This window comes from Calidris pugnax, unplaced genomic scaffold, assembly GCF_001431845.1.
Source record: "Calidris pugnax isolate Ruff unplaced genomic scaffold, ASM143184v1 scaffold13, whole genome shotgun sequence".
NCBI classification, from domain to species: Eukaryota; Metazoa; Chordata; class Aves; order Charadriiformes; family Scolopacidae; genus Calidris; species Calidris pugnax.
In genome coordinates, this window is record NW_015090810.1 from 16,795,639 (window position 1) to 16,816,445 (window position 20,807).

The following is a 20,807-nucleotide window of genomic DNA, read 5'->3' on the forward strand; positions in this document are numbered from 1 at the left end:
TTTCTTCATGGAAGGGGTTATCCAGCACTGGAATAGGCTGCCCAGGGAAGTGGTTGAGGCACCATCCCTGGAGGTGTTCAAAAGACCGGTTGACATGGTCCTCGGGAATATGGTTTAGTAATTTTTATTTCCTATTTCTTATTTATTTTTTTTGTCAGAGTTAGGTTGATAGTTGGACTAGATGATCTTTAAGGTCCCTTCCAACCTAGACAATTCTATGATTCTATGAAGTATCAAACAGTGATCTTAAAAGTTAAGGCAAAGAAATCAGTTGCCTCTCTTTATGAGCACGTACCTAGCATTGCCTACTGGCCATGTTTATATGTTTAGGACTACACAATCAACTTAGTTGTCATTTTATAGTTTATATCACACTTATTGCTATGGGAGCTCATTTAAAAAACATTGCCCTTTCAGTTGCTAAGAAAGCCTTAAATCTTAGGCACAACATGCAGTTTCCAAATGTGAAAAGTAGTTAAAAGCAATGCAAATATTTCTACGCATCCTCTCTCACAACAAGCAGTGGTACGAATCAGAGAACCAAACTCAGTTGAAATACAAAACAGAAAACATGTCTTCATCTGTCTACACAATGTCAAGCTTTGTTATCATGTAATTAACATAATAACACCCAACCAAATAGCTTTACTTGTAATACAAGAATTACGCTGGAATAACAATTAACAAATAAGGGATTTTATAGCTCAATCAACAAAAGGTTTTAGGCATCTGAGGTATATGACTAGCTAACAGGCTGAATATTTTATATTCTTGCATTACTGGATAAAACTAAGCAGAAACATTCCTACCAAGCATTTCTGCTTCATCAGCGCAGTGAAGAAAAAAAAAAGGTTCATAATTGCCTAGACTGCTTCCCTATACACATAATAAAACAAACAGAAAGCAGCATTAGCCTAATAAAAATCTTCTATAAGCTCAGATCAAGGACAACACCAAAATTTGATCCCTCAAAAATCCTCATGAAGCATTACTTATTCTTATAACCTGCACCAAGAAACTTACCCTGAGAATGCTGTTCCCGAAGTGTCACTAGGAGAAGAGTGGATTAGTGGTGAGGTTGAAGGTCTGAAGCTACACTGCTCATCCTCCAGGGGCTGCAATTCGCGTTCCGAGTGAATTGGTTTATGCTCTGGCAAATAAACAGAATTTAATAACAGTATTTATTTAAGCACAGGGAACAAACCTACTGTCAAGAAAAGCCTTTTCAACAACTGGTTACATTTATATGGGTCTACTTACCAGTACTATTCTGGGAAGTTGGGGAGAGCTTCTCAAAAGTTACATGTTTCATACTCCCACTGCAAGCAGCACTGGCATCTTTGTTTCTCGTCTCTATTTTCGCACTTTGCTTCTTTTCACCGTTGCTCAATTTCTGTGTAGACTTTGCCTTTGTAGGACTTACTGAGACATATTTACCAGATTGTTTGGCATGTTTTAAGGTGCCGAGTGATAAAGTATTTCCTTTATTTCTTTCCACCAAATCATTACATGCTTCAGGAACAGCATTTGTTCCTTGATCTACTGTTTCTGTGTCTTCCCTGACACATCTACCAGTGAGATCATTGTTCTGGTAAGCAAGTGAACTTTTCTGTGCCACTTCCATTTTTGCTGCTAAAGGAATTCCACACGTCTGTGCTTCATTTCCAGTAGGTGAGGTCTGGGTATCAAGCATGTCTGATCTAAGATCAGCATTCACTGACTGTAAATGTTTACTATTTACCAAATTTGACAACTTTTCTGAATATTCAACATTATTTGCAGTTACATCTTTGTGGTTGGGAATACCAGACAGAGTAGAGAAATTCTGAGTATCATTTTCTTCATTAAAATAATTCAGAAATCGCTTCTCTATTTCTTGCAGGTTGCTCTGATTATTTATCAAGTCTTCTGCAAGAATATCCTTATTTTTATCTTTACCCAGTAAAAAGGTATCAAGCATAAGGTTCTGGACAGATGCTTCATGTTTCACAATACTCTCATATTCACTTTCATGTCCGTTCTCATCTGTTTTTTTGAGGTATTTTTCCATATCGAATGCACTGTTTTCCACATTGCTGGATAATACCTGGTTAGTGCAGAGTTCTGTCTCTTTGACAATTCCAGGAAGGAAACGTGTGCTTTTACTTTTCTTAGAGAGTGCCATCATCATAGCAGCCAGCTGGGAAGGATCAGCACTGGAGGAAGCATTAGCAATAGCAGAGGCAATTGTGCTAATACTCAGGACAGAGTCAGAATTATTAGATATGCCATCTTCAAACTTGTCTTCATGAATTCCACCCTACAACAAACCAAAATGAGTTAAGCACCAAATAAAGACTTTTTTTTAGTGTTTTCGGTTTTGTGCTTTGGTGCTTGTTGGGTTGGTTTTTTAAAATTATTTTGCATTTCAGTATATGGTAATGTAATAATATTTCAAGTTGTCACATTTTTAATCACCTGTCAAGAAGGAATACTGCAATAGGCATAAAAAAAAAAATCAGTACAATGAGAATTAAGTCTACTCCACAAAGTTTTTTTTCAAAAGATTAGATAAAGATTGCCTTCTAGGAAGCCTTGGTTCTTGTAAAACTTTTAAAATCCTAAAATGTTTTAATTCAGTTGGAAGGACTGGTAGTAAAATCCCACCAGGAAGAAACAGCAGAGAAGTTCCCATGACCAAATACACAGTTTTTTCCCAATTAACTTCAAATCAATCTGCCTCTCAACAAGGGAAAAACAAAGCTAATTCTACCGTTTTCTCTATCACTTAAGTCTGATTTCTTCTTTAGTTTTCACATTGACTATTCCTAGCAAAGGACACAGAATAAGCAGTCAGTCATGTCCAGACCACAATCTCTACCCACCTCTCAGCCTAGAAATCTCCGAAAAACTATGGGCTGACCGACCAAGCAACTCCGAAAGTGAAGAAGGGAGAAAAAGCAAAAGATAGTAACACCCGACTCACTACAGGGTGATGGCATTCTAATGAAACTATCCTAACAAACCATGTCACCTGCTATGACTCAAAAGATCTATATAAAAAGCAGTGAGCTGATATGAAAGGCGTAATTTAGTCATACTCAAAGAAACAATAATAATTGGAGTTATTTGAACTTTGTTCAAGTTCATAGTTGCACTTAATAGAAAAATACAAGAGAAATACCTTTGCTTTACTTTTGGTAGCAGCTTCTGTATTAATGCTTTTATGTATTCCAGTTGCCGTATCCATCCTATGACAGGCACTTTCACATGTGGTAGAATTTGCATGTTCTTTTGTTTGTGTCTCTAAGTCACCTAAGAACAAAAAATAATACAGGGACTTAATTTACAGTAAGTGGATTGTCTAAACACCTGCATTCTTGCAATACACATGCACCCTCAATGCTCTATAGAAAGAGCTGTTATAATGGCACAAACCCAAATACTGCAAGCATCAACTGTTTCCTGTACACTCCTCAAAGTTTACAATCAAGTCACAAATTATTTGGCATCATGAATACCATGCTCACTCTTCAAATTTTATTTTCAGGCAGCTTATCATACTAGTATAAGCTAAGTAAACCCTTTCATTCAATGGCGTTCACAAGATAGTATGAACATAGGCTAAACTCCAATAGAAAACTAGAAGAGTTAAATCTGAGTAAAGCCAGTTTTCTTATGCTGGTTTGACTGAAATAGACAGTAGTAAACTGGTGATTTTGAAGGACTATGTTTTGGAGGGGGAGGTATGTTTCTGAAACCATCAAAACAACAAATAATCTTGTTGATTAGGAGATCCAAACAAGAAGGTATTGTTCATATGAGACCATATGTTTCAACAAAGGAGTTCCTGCTGGAAGGAAAACATCTGGACTCCCTAGAACACTAAACCCAACTTTTAAAGATGCTTTGATAGTGAGAAAAAAGTATGAAACAAACATTTTTTGGTTTGGGGGGGGTGGGGAGGAGGGGAAGGCGTCGAGATATTTTGTGTGTTTGTTTGGTGGGGTTTTTTGTTTGTTTCTTTTTTTTTTTCCTTTGTGTCTATTCTTACAGTAGGTATTTGGAGTTTGGATATACCTCATATTTCAAGTAACACACTCCTCAGGTTGCTGATCTCTCAGCTTCCTCTCCATCTGCTGCTCCTTAAGCAGGAATTGCATACTGGTATTGCTGATAAAGATCATTATTTGTCAGTACTACTGAAAATTGGACGTCAGTAACTATTAATATCTTGGCCACAAAGTGACCAAATACCAACTACCAACTTTCTCAAGCATTTATAGCAAACTTTGTATCAAAAGAACCGCAGAGCGCATTAAGGTATTTTTCTGCTATTCACAGTAACAATTTTAACTGTAATTTAATTGAACAGACGTCATCAACTCAATGAACTCCTGGTATTTTCTGACAAAAATACGGACTATTGTATAGTGAATTTAAGCACACAAACACTAGACTTAAAAAAAAAATCATAATCATTAGAGACCCTTTAAAAATATTTGCGAAGTCCCAGCATGAGGAAAACTACAACTGTAAAGCTGTTTCAAGGAAGCGGGCTCCATGCTGTACAAGCAAGTCACAAAGACTGATGTTGCCACAGTTCCATCAAGAGCAGTATATATGCTTTAAAATGCACTCTCCTAAACATACCTATTCAAGTTGATAGGCACAAATATGCACTAAAATGCATGCTGTGATCTCCACATACAAAATGGTGGAGGAACCTCCTGAATTATTACTTTAAGCAGATATCACAGGAGTGTAATTTATTTTTTTTAAAACACAGCAGGAAAAAAGTAGACTGTGTTTTATGCACACACTGTCAGCTCAGCTATAACCTGAATTGTTTTCCTTCTTTGCTGATATAGGTATAGAGGATATAGGGAAACAGACCAATTTTATGAGCATTTTGTTTGTTTAGTAACACATTCATAGAGCTTTTTCAACAGGAAAACTCTGGACAGACTTTAATTATTATAAGACATCCTGGTAATTATCCAGTATCTGAAAATGCTGAAATATCCAAAACAATTCAGGACAGTACTTAGTATGGTTTAGGTTCTGTGGTTTTCTGGGGTAAGGAGGGGTGGGAGAGGTGCTTACAGCAGAAAAGGTATTTGGTGAATGAAAACTATGGAGTCTTTCTATCATGGATTACTCTTAGTAGTCTTTAATAGTTACATACAAGAAATTCTTAACTATTGTTATAACTACTGTCTAGGGCTGACCCTTCTGTTTTATAATTACCTGAAAAGACCTCAGATAACTGTGAAATCTCTTGGGTGACGTGACTTCCTGATGAATCAGATTGTCTTAGCAAAGCAACAGGTTGTCTTTTCTTCGGAGATGTAATATAGTATCCAAAAGATGGCTATAAAAAAAAATATATATACCCCAGAATAAACCATCAGTAAATTTAATCATTAATAAATAGGTTCAGTGGCCTTGCAAAGCACATTCAGCCACAGTGGCTCCCTAGTTGATGTTTGGCTTTCATGCCACTGAGAAATAACATATGCCTCCTAGCGTTGCAAATGCTTAATCCAAATACTTCCAATATAAATATAAAACAAACTAACAACTTATATATACCAGTTCTACAAAAGAACATACATATGCTCTCATCACCTCTGCCTGCAGGCATGCTCTGTCACTCAGCCTCTGAATGCACCAGGATAGAACATGCTAACTCTACCAATTCACCAGGGCACGACAGAATTACACAAGGATATTTGACTTGTTCCATTGCACACACTACCCACCCACTTTTTTTTTTTTGTCTGCAACACACATGAGATACTGTCTACCAACAGCAAATAAGAGAAGAGACAGGTATCAGATAGATGCAAGAAGCATACAGAAGTATGTTGGTAAGTTAGGGTCTAGATGACTACATTGTTACTGAAGTTGGGGATTTGCCTAGACAGCACATCAACTATCAACAGCCATTCAAAGACCCTCACTGTTCAAATACACCTGTGTGAGCAGCATTTCATTCAATTCTTGTCCTTTCCTTATGTTTTAGTATTAATATCAAGCTACATACCCGTTTCACATCACTGCCTCCACCAAGGCAACCAAGAGCTTCAGATCTCTGACCAAAGAACTCCCCTAAAGACAGACGTAGATAACTGGCATCTTTATCCAGATCTGATGTTCTCGGCAGAATGCAGCTATTGGCAGATTTCCATGAAGTATCTGCTAATTCAGATGCGCTTAGAATGTCTGCTTTTCCCACCTGCAGACAAAGACAATTCAGAAGTTGTAATTTGCAAATAAATTAGAGAACTATTCTTTTACATTCAGATAATTAGTTACCTGCACAAGTTTGCGTGCTTTCTCAAATTCTTCCTGGTCTTGTGCAATCATAGCTGCTGCTTCAGCTTAAAACCAAAGAGAACATTTATTAAAATCAGGCATAAGTTATTAAGTGCACTATTTTGCATCTTTAAATTTTGAGGGACAGATATTGCAATATTTAATTCTGCGTCTGAGACAATTTGGGACACACTAGAAGTTATTTCATCCTGTTATGGTGAGAAAAATTCATGAAATTCGTTTTACAAGAGTACTCCCTGGATCTTTAGGAGCCAAAGTAAAAGAAGCATTTAGCTAACTAACTTAGTGGTTAATAAAGTCTCTTACAGCCTTAACCCCAAAGCAAACTTTTCATAGGTTATGCTAACCACACTAGCTAGAATTGACCATCACATGGCTACTTCCGAACAAACTTTTACTACACTTGAAGATTTCATCAATGTGGTGCCTGTGAATGGAAGCAAAAGGAACAGACTGGTTTGTACCAGTTCACAAAATAACTGTGCAAATTAATAGGCCAAATAAATCAATACTTCTTTTAAATTCAAATGCCTATATTATTTTCACAATTACCATTTACAGAACAATGAACACTTCAAGTCTCTTCAGCAAAATGTTGTGAAAAACTGCTGATGAAGAGAAATTGCTCTACTACCTTATTTCAATGTTAATGTATCATTAAGCCCATCAAAACCTATAAAATCTGTGGCCTTGTACACACAGCATCCCTAGTCCTAGAAGACACGGGGCAAATGAAAGAATAAATCAAGAATCACCACAAATTGTAAAGTGAATGTAAGTTTTGTCCATAAAATTACTTATAGGAAGCCACAATGTGTACTCTGAGGACAGAAACAAAGTTGGAAAACATCTTTATTAAGCAATCCAACCTCGTCTCCTAAAGGCAACCTAGCACTATCAAAGACACATTGTTATAGCCAGTTGAACTCTAGTATCAGTTCTTCCTTAATCCTCTAAACCATACAGTTCTCTGAAGACTTCCTGAAGCACCAAACTGTCAAGTGAGCAATCCTGCACTATTCTATGCAAGAATACACCATGTGCACAGTTTGCTGACAGACATGTCATAAATGAGTCTCCGAAGCATCAAATGTAACATTTCCTTTCTGTCCCTACCAATCAAGCATCACACTTGAGCATTGCAGACAGAGAGGCAAACTTAGCATCCAGAAAAACGCTAACCACATTGAATCTGTAAGTGCATGTCTTCTGCTGTGCAAACAGGTTGAAAACCCATCAGATGGGGAAAAGCTAAACAGCCTTGGAAAAATTTACAACAGTCAAATATTCTAATCACTTTAGAAGCCAAGTCTGAGATGCATGAAAGTGTTTGAAATATCCTGGCATTTGACAAGAGAAGCTTTTGCTCCTATGCTTTACTGACATAGTAGATAAGGAAGTTCCTACCAAATGATCATACTTGCTTGTTCCAGCAGAAAACCACTACAATGTTAAAAAACATTATTTCAACCAATCAGCCCTGTTTGATAACTCATTCAAAATAAACAATTTTAGACAGCACCAAATACAGCATTCTCTTTGAAAGAAGAGCCTTGAGCAGACCATTGACATCTTTAGGATACGTTAGCCCACCCATATATGAACTTTAGAAACTAGAAGAGACTGGGAGAAATACTGTGGCACACATTGCTTGAATCTGCCTAGTAAAACAGATGACCAGATGACATTTTGTTGCTAAGAAATTACTTGTCTACAGTAGTACGTGCATACTATCCAAGCTTGTATGACAAACATAGACTCTCATGAAGATCAGTCTGAGATAGCTTAAGGAAAATAAACTTTAAACAGAGGTTCATAAAGCCTGGAATTTGTTAGAAGGCAAGAGTCTAATAAAGCCCCTCAACAGGCGCCAACATTTTTCAGTACGAGTACCATTTGCTAGCATCAAGACACTCCCCAAGGGATTCATACCAAAAAAAAAAAATATCACCAGCTAGTGAATCCAGCAGCTCTTTTCACATTCTAGCTGATTTTGTAGGAATTTCTTGTTTACAATTATTTCCTGTCTTATAACCATCATGCAGTACAGAATGAATACTTTGTTGAAAGAAAGGATAACAAGAATTGAAGTCCACAGGAAAAATTGTGGAAATGACAACTACAGGAGTTACTTTTGTTCATAGAATAGGTATCAGCAACACATTAGAATACTTTTTGAAACAAAACAAAAGACACTACATGGGAAGGGTAGGAAACACGGAAAGATGTTATCAACTATAACTATTGATAACATCATTGTAGGCTACTAGCAACATCATCTTCCAAATTATTTGTAGCATCTAAAGCCTGGAGGCTTTGCAACACCAAATACTGATTTGTTGGAGTGAGTCAGGGGGGGAGAAAGGAAGAAAGTTTACTTAACACTATTACAGATAACAACAGCTAAGAAGGAAAAAGGTTACATACATCCAGTAATGAACTCCTCGTTTATTTTATCCTCTTCAGACAGATTTAAATCTTGTTCTTCATCAAACGAAGTATAATACGCAAGATCAGTCACCCATTTGCCCTCTTCATTTTGGTAGACAATGCTGTGTGGTAAATCACCTGAAATATATATCAAATGCTACACTGTTGATTGAAATAAAAAGGAATACGGCAAAGTCCCTTAAGTTTAAGATTAAGGAGTTCGAAAACAACACAGATCAAGTTGCTACAACTGCAAGCTTAAACTAGTTTCATCATCAAATAAACAACAGCTAATGCAATACACAACACTGTACTTTTTAAAAGGAAAAACAAGTCAAAATGTATTCATGTTATATTGGTTTTTATTACCAACTTGCACAACTAAAGAAAAAAGCATAGCTTACTATTCTATTTCATTTTCCATATAGGGTCTGGTAAGAATTGAATAGATGGGTTATATCTAAAGCAACCTACCTTTGTCTGTTGTAGCTAAACTTATGTTCTCACAGCTGTCTGCAGTTGGAGACAGGTAAGTATCAGCAAGACCAACTTCACATTCAGATGCATCTGTCTGAGGTGCATTTGCACTAAGAACACATTTAGGAGTGGTGCTGTGCCCCAACAATCCTCTTGCTGTGTGTTGCACTTCTGCATCAGGAGCAGCAGCCTGACACTCAGAGGTCTGCACTTCTTGCTGTGGAGGGGCATCCGACACATCTGCTTTATGGCTGCCCATACACTGAAGATACATTGAATCTAATCGCAAATCAGGAGTAGTGCGGGAATCTAACACATCTCCAGTAGCCATGGAATTCTTGGAGAACAAAAATAATTTGATAAGTGTCAAAAGTGCAGTTGTTAACTGTTTGTGCTAACAGTTCTAGGTACAAAACAGTCTGAGTTAAATATGTTTGAAAAAAATTTATCTAAAATACAAAATGATGTTATTCATTCTTTTGTGAACAAAGTTTGGGTTGTTAGTTCAACCTCTAACAAGTTTTCAAACACACTGCCATCTTCTATTAGCATGTTACTCTATACCTTTAACAGAAATTTAAATGACAGTTTCATACCAGTTGATGTACTGCTCTGGGAAGCATTTCTTTTTGCGCAGGACATCCAGGTACCCCTTGATTTTGTGAATCTTCATCACTAGCATTCCCAGAGTCTACTCCTGTTACAGCCTGATAAGTGTCAGGAACCTGAAAGTTCTCCTTTAAAAAAAAAAAAAAAATTAAGTTACACTAAAAAAACCAAAAAAACCAACATTACAGTCGTTTTTACAATGAGATTATCATACTTTGTTCGCTCATGTGCCACTGCCAGAGGCATCTCTAGCTGCTAGCACCATCACTAAGGACAATATTTCCTGGCTATGCCAATCCATGTATCTGCCTCCAAGGGCACACACAGCAAGAAGATGGAGGATGTCTTACTCCTACTACATCCTTTCTTTCCTATGTAGCACCATGCTACTGCTTTCACCTTCTGGTTGACCTACTGCTGGATGAGGCCTCCAAATCCAAGTCAGAACCTGTGGTATGTCCCCCACCCTTTATCCACAATGGCAGTGAAGCAGTAATGTCTTATAGAGGTAGCAAAGACCTGAGGTCAGAGAGCAGAACTGTGTTATTCTTCAAACAACCACCTATCCCCTTCTTCACGTACAGCCATAGATCAGAAACTGGCAGTCTATGCAGACTGCCTTTACAGGGTTAACACCACTTTGCACAGCTTGGAAACTCTGATGTCAGTTGGGAAATTCCTGAAATTTCAGAAGCTACAGTTCATTTAACTGTTTAAATCAATCACACTTTCCCATTCTGGTCAAGCACGCAACTGCCAGCATCACTTCCATCATTGCAAAGCCAAAAAAATGAAAAGGCATTTAATCCCTGGCACTCTGTTTTTTTTTTTGAATTTCTAGAGTTGGAAGGGACCATAGAGATCATCTAGTCCAACTCCCCTGCTGAAGCAGGATTGCCTAGAGCTAGAGCATGTTACTCAGGACTGCATCCAGGCGGGTTTTGAAAATCTCCAAAGAAGGGGACTCCACAACCTCCCTGGGCAGCCTGTTCCAGGGCTCTGTCACCCTCACCGTGAAGAAGTTTCTCCTCATATTTGAGTGGAACCTCTTATGTTCCAACTTGTGCCCGTTGCCCCTCGTCCTCTCGGTGGGAACCACTGAAAAGAGTCTGGCTCCCTCCTCCTTCAACCCTCCCTTGAGATACTTGTAGGCGTTGATAAGGTCTCCCCTCAGCCTTCTCTTCTCCAGACTAAAGAGTCCCAGCTCTCTCAGTCTCTCCTCATAAGGGAGATGCTCCAATCCTTGAATCATCTTTGTAGCCCTACGCTGGACTCTTTCTAGTAGTTCCCTGTCCCTCTTGAACTGGGGAGCCCAGAACTGGACACAGTACTCCAGTTGTGGCCTCACCAGTGCAGAGTAGAGGGGGAGAATGACTTCCCTTGACCTGCTGGCTACACTCTTCCCTATACAACCCAAGATACCATTGGCCTTCCTGGCCGCAAGAGCACACTGTTTACTCATTGCCATTTTACTGTCCACCAGGACCCCTAGATCTTTCTCTTCGGTAGTTGCCTCTAGCGGGTCCACCCCTAACCTGTATTGGTGCCTGACATTCTTCTTCCCCAGGTGCAGGTAATGGAACTAACTGCTGCTCAAAGATAAACCACAAGCCAGCCGGTTGCTGCTCTACGCTTACCTTTCACACTCTGACCACTTATTTAAGAGACTCTCCTGGAAAAACGAGTCTCTGCATTACTATAGGCTTAATAAAACTTTGGAAATTGCTATCCAAGCTAAAGCAGTGATTACAAAGATTTTATAAACTAATTGCATGATGGAAATTAAGTGCCAGCATGTTACCTTAATAGTTACAGAAACAAAAAGTAAAACAGAATCTTTTGTCAGTAGCTGATTAAACTCATTGAAAAGAAATTTAATTCAGGTCTGAAAAGGAAATTCCATTCTGTTCTTTGAATTTTGTTGCAGTTAAAACTGTAACTCTAATTGAGTATAGCAACAAGGTAAACTAGTGAAAGTAGTTTTGTCACAGAACCATCAGATTAAAACTAAGCAATTCCTGCACAGACAATAGGCCCATCTCCTGGACATTACAAGCAAGTTACAAGAGAGATCAAAAGATGGCCTTAGTTTCAGTTCAGCTGACCAGCTTGCTGAGACTGGAGGGGATAGGGTAAAGCAAGCATTTCATGGGTATTGCTTATGGAGATTTCTCTCTCATCAAAAATCCTTTGCATTCAGAGGCTAGTAATCAAAATTAAAATCATGCCACCACAAGACAATGGTATCAGTAGAGGCTTCAGCCTAGTTATATAATATAATATATATACTTATATAATATAATTTCCCTTAGTGGACTTGAGAACATCCGAAATGCTTATCTACAAACATTTTACAATCTCTGACACTAAAAGCCACCACTAAGAAGCTGAGAGGGGAAGCAAGGTGTATAAGAAACATTCATCCCTTAAAGCATTCAAAAGAATGCCTCAGAGGTACAATAAGTTATGACCAGCATAAACAATCCAAAACCCTGAACGCAATTTTTACTTTTGTAGTAAGGATTAAGAAATGTAGTATTTAGTAGTCCAGCAGAAAAAGTCAGGAAACAGCTGTTCAGGAAATACTACTGATGCTATATTAGGTATTACATGATTTCTTTGAGGACAGGTCTCCATCATCCCAAAGAAGGGACAGAAATCCAGTCTTAAGAGTCCGGGGGTTGGTTTGTTTTTGCAAAGATAAGAGAATTGACTGTACAAGGTTCTCTACCAGAGCTACTTATCAGGAGAAAGGAGAAGACTATGCACAGGACAAAGAGGAGTGTGAGGAGCAGGGTTAGAGACAGGTACAAAGCCTGAATGGAGACTTGAATAAAGGAGACACCATAATAGGAAGCTCTTCAGCTTTGCTGCAAGTGTTCCTGACTAATGCCTCTTGGGACAGCCAGCCTAATTCCACCTTATCTCATTAACAGCAAGACTTTCAGTAACAAGGAGATGAATCAGCTGCTAGCTCTGCACTACAAGGAAGAGGAAAATTAAAAAATAAATACAAAAATAGATACCTAGCTCCTTTCATTTTCTTCCCTCTCAAGTAAAACCTTGCAGAGCAAACAGCAGTCAGAAGCTCACTCAAATGGCTTTGTTTCTAGTTTAGAGCTGCATTTGTTACCCTTAAATTTAAAAAGAATTCTTTGCTGTACAGGCTATTTGTTGGACAGTATTTGGGTTTGTCAGGAAAGAAGTAAAACCTAGTTCACCCTGGCAGACAGCCGTCAACAATGCTACCATGCTTAAGGGCCACTGGGCATGCTGAGCTTTGAACTTTAAACCTACTTGAAATAAGCCCTTTTCAGAAAGCTTCAGTGCCATACAGCATTCTGAGAGCTTCTCTATGTCGATGCTTCCTCTTGTCATTTCCGGTTTTATCATCTGCTCGAAATAGGCTTCTAGTTGGTTATCGAAGAATTCTTCATCATCAATATCATCATCTATTGAAACAGAAGAAAATATCCTATTCACCTTCTGTGAACATTTTATATCACCTGACATACTATCAAAGCAACTCCATAATTTTTAATACATGGAGTCTCACAATATACTCACACAGTCAGAGCGAAATTACCTTGTTTTTCCCTTAAAATAATTAGGTCACAGAAACATGTAATTGTCTTATTCCGTGACTAGCAATATACAGCAACACAAGGTGACTGTAAGCTAGCATGTCAGCTCCCAGGCTATCAAGTTACTCATCTTCCTTCACATGATCTGTACATAACCACATTCCAACCAGCAAGTGATATACATACGTGTAAATTAAAATATATGTAACATTTTTATACGCTTAATGCACAAATGAAGCTATGTGATAAAGAAAAGACTTCAAAAGAAAGTCATGATATCTGCAGATATAACAGGGAGAAATCCAGTAACCCTACATGAATGCAGGGCTGCTTGATCCTAAGAGAGCAGTAAAACTATTTATCACTCTGCCTTCCTCATTCTTGGTGCATCTGAGGACATAGCCTGTCATCCTTCATGCTATGTGCAAAGTCAACTGCATTAATAAAGAAGAGCCTGTTTGTCCTTCAGCAGCAGCCACTGGAAGGGCACAGAAACTTCAAAACTCTCGTTTACTTATACAGAACTCAAGCTCTTTTATCTCTGCATGTAAACTAGACTTCTGACTCAGGTGTCACTGTGCATGTGTGGCATCTAAAGAGAACTGAAACTTAAGTAAAATTCTAACTGCATGTACATGTTCATCATAAAAGTTTACGTCTATCAATCTAAACTGAAAATGTAGCTGGGGTCACCACTTTCTTAAATGAATGCCCACATTTCTACTTGTATTTTTCATTAACAGTGACTGAGAACTGGTTTAGATTAAATTTCCAATTGTGATTTTCTCTGACAAATTCCATAACCAATTTCAAAATAACCAGTTTAATATTCTTAATACTGTTTTTTGATCAAGCATAATCCTATGTTAAATATTTCAGTAAAACAATATCATTCTTAAGTATGCAATAACATTGTGTCAGAATTCTAGACTCAGCTACCCAGAGTTAGAAATACACTTACCAGTGGAATCTTCTTCTGAGTTTGTAAGAGATGAGAGTTTCTCATTTTCCAAAAAACTTGAAAGGCTATTGCTAAGATGATCACTTGAGATTTCACCTTCGATCAGCTTTTCAGTAGGTTCAGGTGGACCAACCTGTGAAAAGCATCCATACAGAAATGTTTTGAGTTACTAGCTATTATATAATAATAAACAATTAATGAGAATAATAATATTCCAAAACTCTCCCCCTCCCTTTTCTTTTTTCCTACTTATCCCAGCAAACATCCTCATTCCAATGGACTTTGCCTGCTAGCTTCCAGAATGGATAATGCAAGAAATAAAGAAATCATAAAGTAGAAAGAGGGAAAAGCTTCTGAATAACACCAAACTTAAAAAACCTCAAAAATAAAATACTGAACCATTGCATTAAAAGGTTTAAACTTGAAAAAAAAGGGCCCCTCCCATTCATTAAGCTGCAATCCCAACGTAAAAGTCCAAAGACAACTATCAAGTTTCCTATGCTGCTAAAACAGTGCTTCTTCAGAAATCATACACCTAGATCAACCCTTTATTGATAACATCTTCAAATGAGCACACTAAATTACTAGTAAAGTAGTATTTCAGCTGAGTCTAGCTAACTGTAAATATTGTATCTTTTATATACCTGGACGATTTTTTTAAAAAAAGTATGATGTAATGTCTGTTTTGGATTTAGTCTCACATTCTTTGTCACCTTTGACAGACAGCAAAAAAGCCAAAGTTCAGAAAGTAAAAAATTTGAAAGAGACTTGAATTATGGTTTTCAGCCTGTGAGCATTTCACTGCAACTCACTGACTACCGTGGGCTTTAGAAAAATCAAACAAAAGAAAACTAAACCAATGTAGTAAATACCAGCTGACACATTAAGGAGCACATACAGCCCGAGGCATATTTTCTGTGAGGACCACAAGATCTCCCATTCCTGTCTGCCTTGCATCTCTCTGCCCGTAATTGTCAGCTTCTCTAATACAGTAGATAAAAGCAGCTGAAGCATAGCCCTACCTGTCAATACCAGCAGCTATTTGCTAGTTCTAGGATAGACACACACAAAAAAAGACCCCCACCATCCAGAGGCAGCAAGATGATTGTTTTCTTACAAAAGGTGCAGTTTTTGATGTTGATGACACTGAAGAAGTCATCTGAGCTAACATTCCTCAAAGTAATTAACAAGTAAGGGGCCACTCAAATCAGGTTGATATCATCTACTCCAAAAGCACTCCAAAAAGTTCATTAGGCAGCTTTTTACCAAGCTAAACTACAATTGGGATAAAATGTAAGGTCCTTACATGGATAAAGAACTACAAGAGAGCAGAGGCTAGGAATGAACAACAACTTTCACATTTGGGAAAGATTAAGTGGAGTCATGCTCCCATGGTACTAATTATGTTAAGTGATCTGCAAAAAGGAGACAAAGTGAGGCATAACACATTCAGCCTGCTAGCACCATTAGAAATTTAAGGGATACACAACAAGACAAGAAACACAGTTCAATCCCCTCCCTCCTTCTCTCACATAATTAAGTCTAGTACAGATTAATATTAATATTTTTTTTTAATTTCACTATATTTAGAAAAGGTTCTACCTTGTTATTCTTACTGTCCGGAAGAACACATATTCCAGTGGACAAATCTGGAACAAAAGAATGTAGCATAATCAGTACTTTATTATGTTATGTTATGCTACTAAGTGCTAACTATCCAAGCAGACCAAGCCTCTTGAATAAATAAGCAGCAAACATGTTTTCACAATACCAAACTTTACATGTTCTCATAACAATGACCAAAGTATTTGGAGTAACTAAAAAGGCAGGGCTTCATCAGGGCTAAAACTGTAAAAATTATGGAAGACAATTACTGCCTTCAGGATTTCTACAAGGCAGTGCAAAAAAAGCAAGGACTCCCAGACTATGCTAGCAGAAGCAGGAGCAAGTGTTCTGATCCACTGTTACATTTCACCTATTGGGCCAGTTTTCTTTGGATCACTTGTAAGAAGCTTTCTTTTGTCTTTGTGTTATATTCAATTCCAAGTACCACATGACTGAGAAAATTTTAGACAGGCAGATACAGATTTTAGCAAAAAAGGTTCCTAATTCTTAAATAAAATATGGGAATAAAAGGCAGTTTCCAGACTAGAATCCTAAACCTTGAACAAACAGCAAGTTAAAACTAATTAACTAAATGCGTTCAGGCACTATTAAGTCCAAAAACACAGGGCAGCCCCAGTTTTCCAAAGCATCATGATTTTTGTTGCCATAGTTACTGCCGCTTTAAGACTACACTAGTAAGTATAGTTATAGTCAACACTTGTCTGTTAGAAGTGTGTTTTATAAGGGCTCATTTAGATTACAAACCACAGTACTTTCTAATTGAATATGTACTCTATTAAAGTATTAATACTTACTTCACAAAAACCTAAGCAAATATTCAGATAAAGCTTAGAAAAAGGTTACTACTGGATGTATATATTTACTAAGTACATTTACTGAACTTAAAGCAACAAGTGGAATTTAATCACAGGATTGGCATTAGCAAAAAAACCTAAACAAGTTTAATATCAATAGCCACACTTTTAAAATAAGCTACAGAATATTACATTGCTTCCACTACTCTATCCATACTTCAAAAAAAGCATAGTTTTCACAGGATGTATTCCAAACTACTTTTTCATGTATCATCTTGCTAGATAGGTAGGTTTTCAGCTTCTGTAACTGCACCTAAAGATCACCTATTACAGGTTGGAATAGGGCAAGAAAAGGGACGATAGTTAAAATATAAGCTCATAGACATACACCTATTGAAGGAGAAGGGGTAGAAAACAACTTACACACAGCTTTTCCAGAAGTAAAGTTCCTGAAATTAATTCAGACTCCTACTAGCATTCTAATTACAGAATTTTTATATCAAACATTATTTTCATCAGTTTCCTGTCTAGCTTTGTGCTTTGGGGACAAATACAAGAACACAGCGTCAACCACAATCTTTCTTTTCAGTTTGTTCAAATCAAGGAGATCCTTTTTCAAAATCCATTTACACTATCCCGTAAAACAGTGGAAGGGTCAAGAGAAGACATCTACAGCATAAAAAGCTAATTACACTGAGAATAAGTATACAATTTTTCTCAAATTTTAATACCTTCCAATCGTTCAAGTGGCAATACCTCAAGTAAGGTATCTTGACTGCTTTTTGAACACTCAGTGACATTCTGATCTTGCTCTCCGTATATTGAGTGGGATTCTTTCAAATTAACACAAGTTGGCTGAGGTTCTTTAACTTGTGTAGCAACTTCCCTAGAAAGAGAATTATTTCAACGAAAAATCACTCAGTGAGACATATACATCAATGTTACTATACAACATCTCTCTATATAAAGATGTGATAAATTCTCCAATTCTAATCCCTTTGTCTCTAGTAATTGAACTGCTCCCATGAACAGTTTCTACAGACCTATTACCTGTAAAGGAATAAATAGCAAGATTACAAGGGCTTCAGTTTAACTATCTAATGTATAAAAACAAATAGTGAAATTTAATGGGACATATGCCTCTCTACTTCTTTTCTGTGTGTTCCCTTCTCTTTCATTTCTGCAAAAAGAGGGAAAAGTATAAAAGGAAAAGGGTGTATTCCAGGCAAGTTCCACGATCCATTTGAGAGCAAGTGGAACCCTAGACAAGATTCTCCTAAGTCCACAGTATCAGCATGCCCATTCTAACATTAAATTAGGGACTAAATCATCAAGAACATGACTCGCTGAAATTGCATATAGTTCTGTTAAATAACAGCTTTTATAATTCTGTGGGAAAGTTATTTTTTATTTCTGGTTTCATAGGGCATCCACACAGGCAGATAAGCTAATCATGAAAGATGTTAAAATTTCCACATTGAGTGAACTGAACCGTACTTTCACTTTAGATTTCAAATGTCAGCTTTATTTATATTTCTAAAAGTCTAAAATACAAATATTCCATGCTTTGTATTTTTTTTTACTTAAACACAATCAAGAAGCAGATTCCCTGTCTTTAATCTTACATTGTTTTTATAGGGACATACTGCCTATAAAACAATTTTATCAGTGAGAAAGATGCCCACTGCAATTTCTATTGCAACAGTAGGAACAAATTTGATCTCTGTTAGAATAACCTCTGCAACAGCTTCCACCACTTAGTTACACTCTCTAAATTATTTCACTAACACTAGTTACTTCCTAAGAAATAGCAATCACTGAGGCTACAAAGAAGCCAAATTTAAAAGAAATTTATTTTCCTTTCTGTATGCAAACTGCGTGATACTTACTTGGAACAGATTTAAATCAGTGCTAACTATTATTCACACACATGACACGAACCAGAAACATCAGCTTAATTCTAGATTATACTATGTAAATACATGCCAGATTCAAATAAGTCAATTGATCAATCATACTTAGGAAATTCTTAATTAGTGTGACAACAAAACAAAGTGTTATAGTTTAAAAGAAAAAAAAAATCACTTCTAAACATTCATTCCTGTCATGTACGTGAAGTCAAATTATTCAATTAAACAGCAGGAGGCTGTTCACGTAGGGCTGTACAATCTAAGTGGAAGCATTGCATGGGATGCTTCCGCATATCCTGCCACAATCCCTCTTCAGAAAACATAGAGAAGCTGTTCTAGTAGGAAAAGCTGCCCAGGCTGCCAAGCACCCTAAGCTATCAGGCTAATGCACAGATGAGATCTCCAGTTACTGCCATCAAAAGGCCAGTAGTAGAAGCTGCTGCTGAGCAGTTTAACTCTGAAGTATTCCATAATTAGCTTATAGTACATGCAAATCTACATACTGGTATATGCATTTTAAGACAGTTAAAATCTAATTCTATCTCACTTACATGTCATCACAAAAGCTGAGGGCAAATCTCCCCATTGGCTCAGGATGTGACTGACTACTGTGAGTAGATCCTGATGGAAGGGAGTATTTCCCCTCTAAGTAGGATGCACAGATATCCGAATGCCTGCAAAGTTGGGGAGAAAAAACACGTAACAGAATCACTCTAATATGCACCTCTCCCATTACCAAAAAAACTGGGAAAAAAAGCTATATTGATGGCCACTCACCTTCTGTAAGTTCAATTATTTGAATATTTTAGCATTTTCTAGCAAATCTGCATCTACCGGTACACATATGTGTACAGAGTGATCCTGTCCAGTCTTCTGTAGTTCTTTAGTGAAATACCACATTACAATTTTTAGTGACTAGTGCTGTGCTATTTGGAACGCACACTTCTAGAAGACAGGGCATAAAGTCTGATCTTGTTAAGCCACAGGACATCAGTTAAATGAGCAAAGGCTTCTAATTGTTACCTTTCAAAAGAATTTTTCCTTTCCAAAGTTAAATGTTTCACACCAGTCAACTGTTTTTTATATTATTAAGTGGTATTAACTGATAGTCTCACCTGTTGGCACAGCCCGTTTTATTCCTAGCAACAGTTGAAGCTGCAACAGGTAAGCCAGGGTTTGAGGAAATAGTAACATTTTCAAAAACAACACTTTCATTGCTACTCAATGAATGGCCCAAGAAGCTTGGAAACGTCTCATCGGCAATATTTCTGAAGTCTTCCATTATCCTGCACAAGTTGCTTAAAATAGCACTCTGCTTGGCAACACGATCAGCCCTGGTCCAGCAGCATCTGAAAGTAGGAACAAAACAACCGTACAGTTACACAAGCCACAGTAACGCTGTCAAAAACACGTTACTTATACATCACAGCCAACATTCCTTGGCATTCACCCCACTTTATCCACAGAAACGCTTAAAAAATTATTTCCAGCCCTCTTCCCCCTAAGCCTTCTGGGGGCCGCAGAGCTCCATAGCAGCCTTGGACTTTCTAAAAAGAGCAGCACTCCCGCAAGTCAAACAGCACCTGCGCTGCACGGTGTGCCAACCTATATTTAGCCTCTAAAGCCGCTTGGACCCAGGCGGCCCTTCCTCCATTTCCACAGCAGCGGGAACCCAGGCGGTTACAAACTCCCTGAGGCGATCCTCCCGGGCCGCCCCTGGCCAGGCGTCAGCCTAACGCTACCCGCCTCAGCGGGGACATGCCTGGGCCCTGCTCCCCCTCAGAACTCCATCCAGGTGGCACCCCCCCCACCCGCCGCGGCCCGGGGGAGGCCGGGACGGGAAGCGGCTCCGAAGCCAACAACCCCTTCTCCCCAAACGGGAGGAGATCGGCCCAGCCCTACCCTTCCCTTCCACACTGCAGGTATGACCGAGGAGGCCCAGTCGTCGCCCGCATACCCCCCCCCCCCCCGCCGCTACTCGCCTGAGAGGAGACCGAGGGACCGCGGCCCAACCGCCAAAACTTCAAACCGCCGCTCCCGCCGAGCGCGCTCTCCCGCGCGCCCGCCGCCCTGCCCGGCCTCGCCCCGCCCACAC

General features: G+C 38.3%; 1 protein-coding gene across 1 annotated transcript in view; it reads right to left on the minus strand.

Moving 5' to 3' along the window:
- Positions 1 to 20,045, minus strand: part of CEP192 (centrosomal protein 192kDa) — a 63,574-nt gene extending 43,529 nt beyond the window's left edge. The window contains exons 1-15 of the mRNA XM_014938416.1: positions 19,828 to 20,045; positions 19,264 to 19,386; positions 17,534 to 17,688; positions 15,985 to 16,031; positions 14,383 to 14,515; positions 13,135 to 13,289; positions 9,825 to 9,965; positions 9,226 to 9,565; positions 8,749 to 8,889; positions 6,301 to 6,365; positions 6,029 to 6,220; positions 5,230 to 5,353; positions 3,164 to 3,294; positions 1,261 to 2,299; positions 1,024 to 1,150 (exon numbers count right to left, since the gene is read on the minus strand). Of these exons, the coding sequence (XP_014793902.1) occupies positions 1,024 to 1,150; positions 1,261 to 2,299; positions 3,164 to 3,294; positions 5,230 to 5,353; positions 6,029 to 6,220; positions 6,301 to 6,365; positions 8,749 to 8,889; positions 9,226 to 9,565; positions 9,825 to 9,965; positions 13,135 to 13,289; positions 14,383 to 14,515; positions 15,985 to 16,031; positions 17,534 to 17,688; positions 19,264 to 19,386; positions 19,828 to 19,994 (3,080 nt within the window). The 5' untranslated portion in view covers positions 19,995 to 20,045. The remainder of the gene's footprint in view (positions 1 to 1,023; positions 1,151 to 1,260; positions 2,300 to 3,163; positions 3,295 to 5,229; positions 5,354 to 6,028; positions 6,221 to 6,300; positions 6,366 to 8,748; positions 8,890 to 9,225; positions 9,566 to 9,824; positions 9,966 to 13,134; positions 13,290 to 14,382; positions 14,516 to 15,984; positions 16,032 to 17,533; positions 17,689 to 19,263; positions 19,387 to 19,827) is intronic.
- Between the last annotated feature and the right edge of the window lie 762 nt (positions 20,046 to 20,807).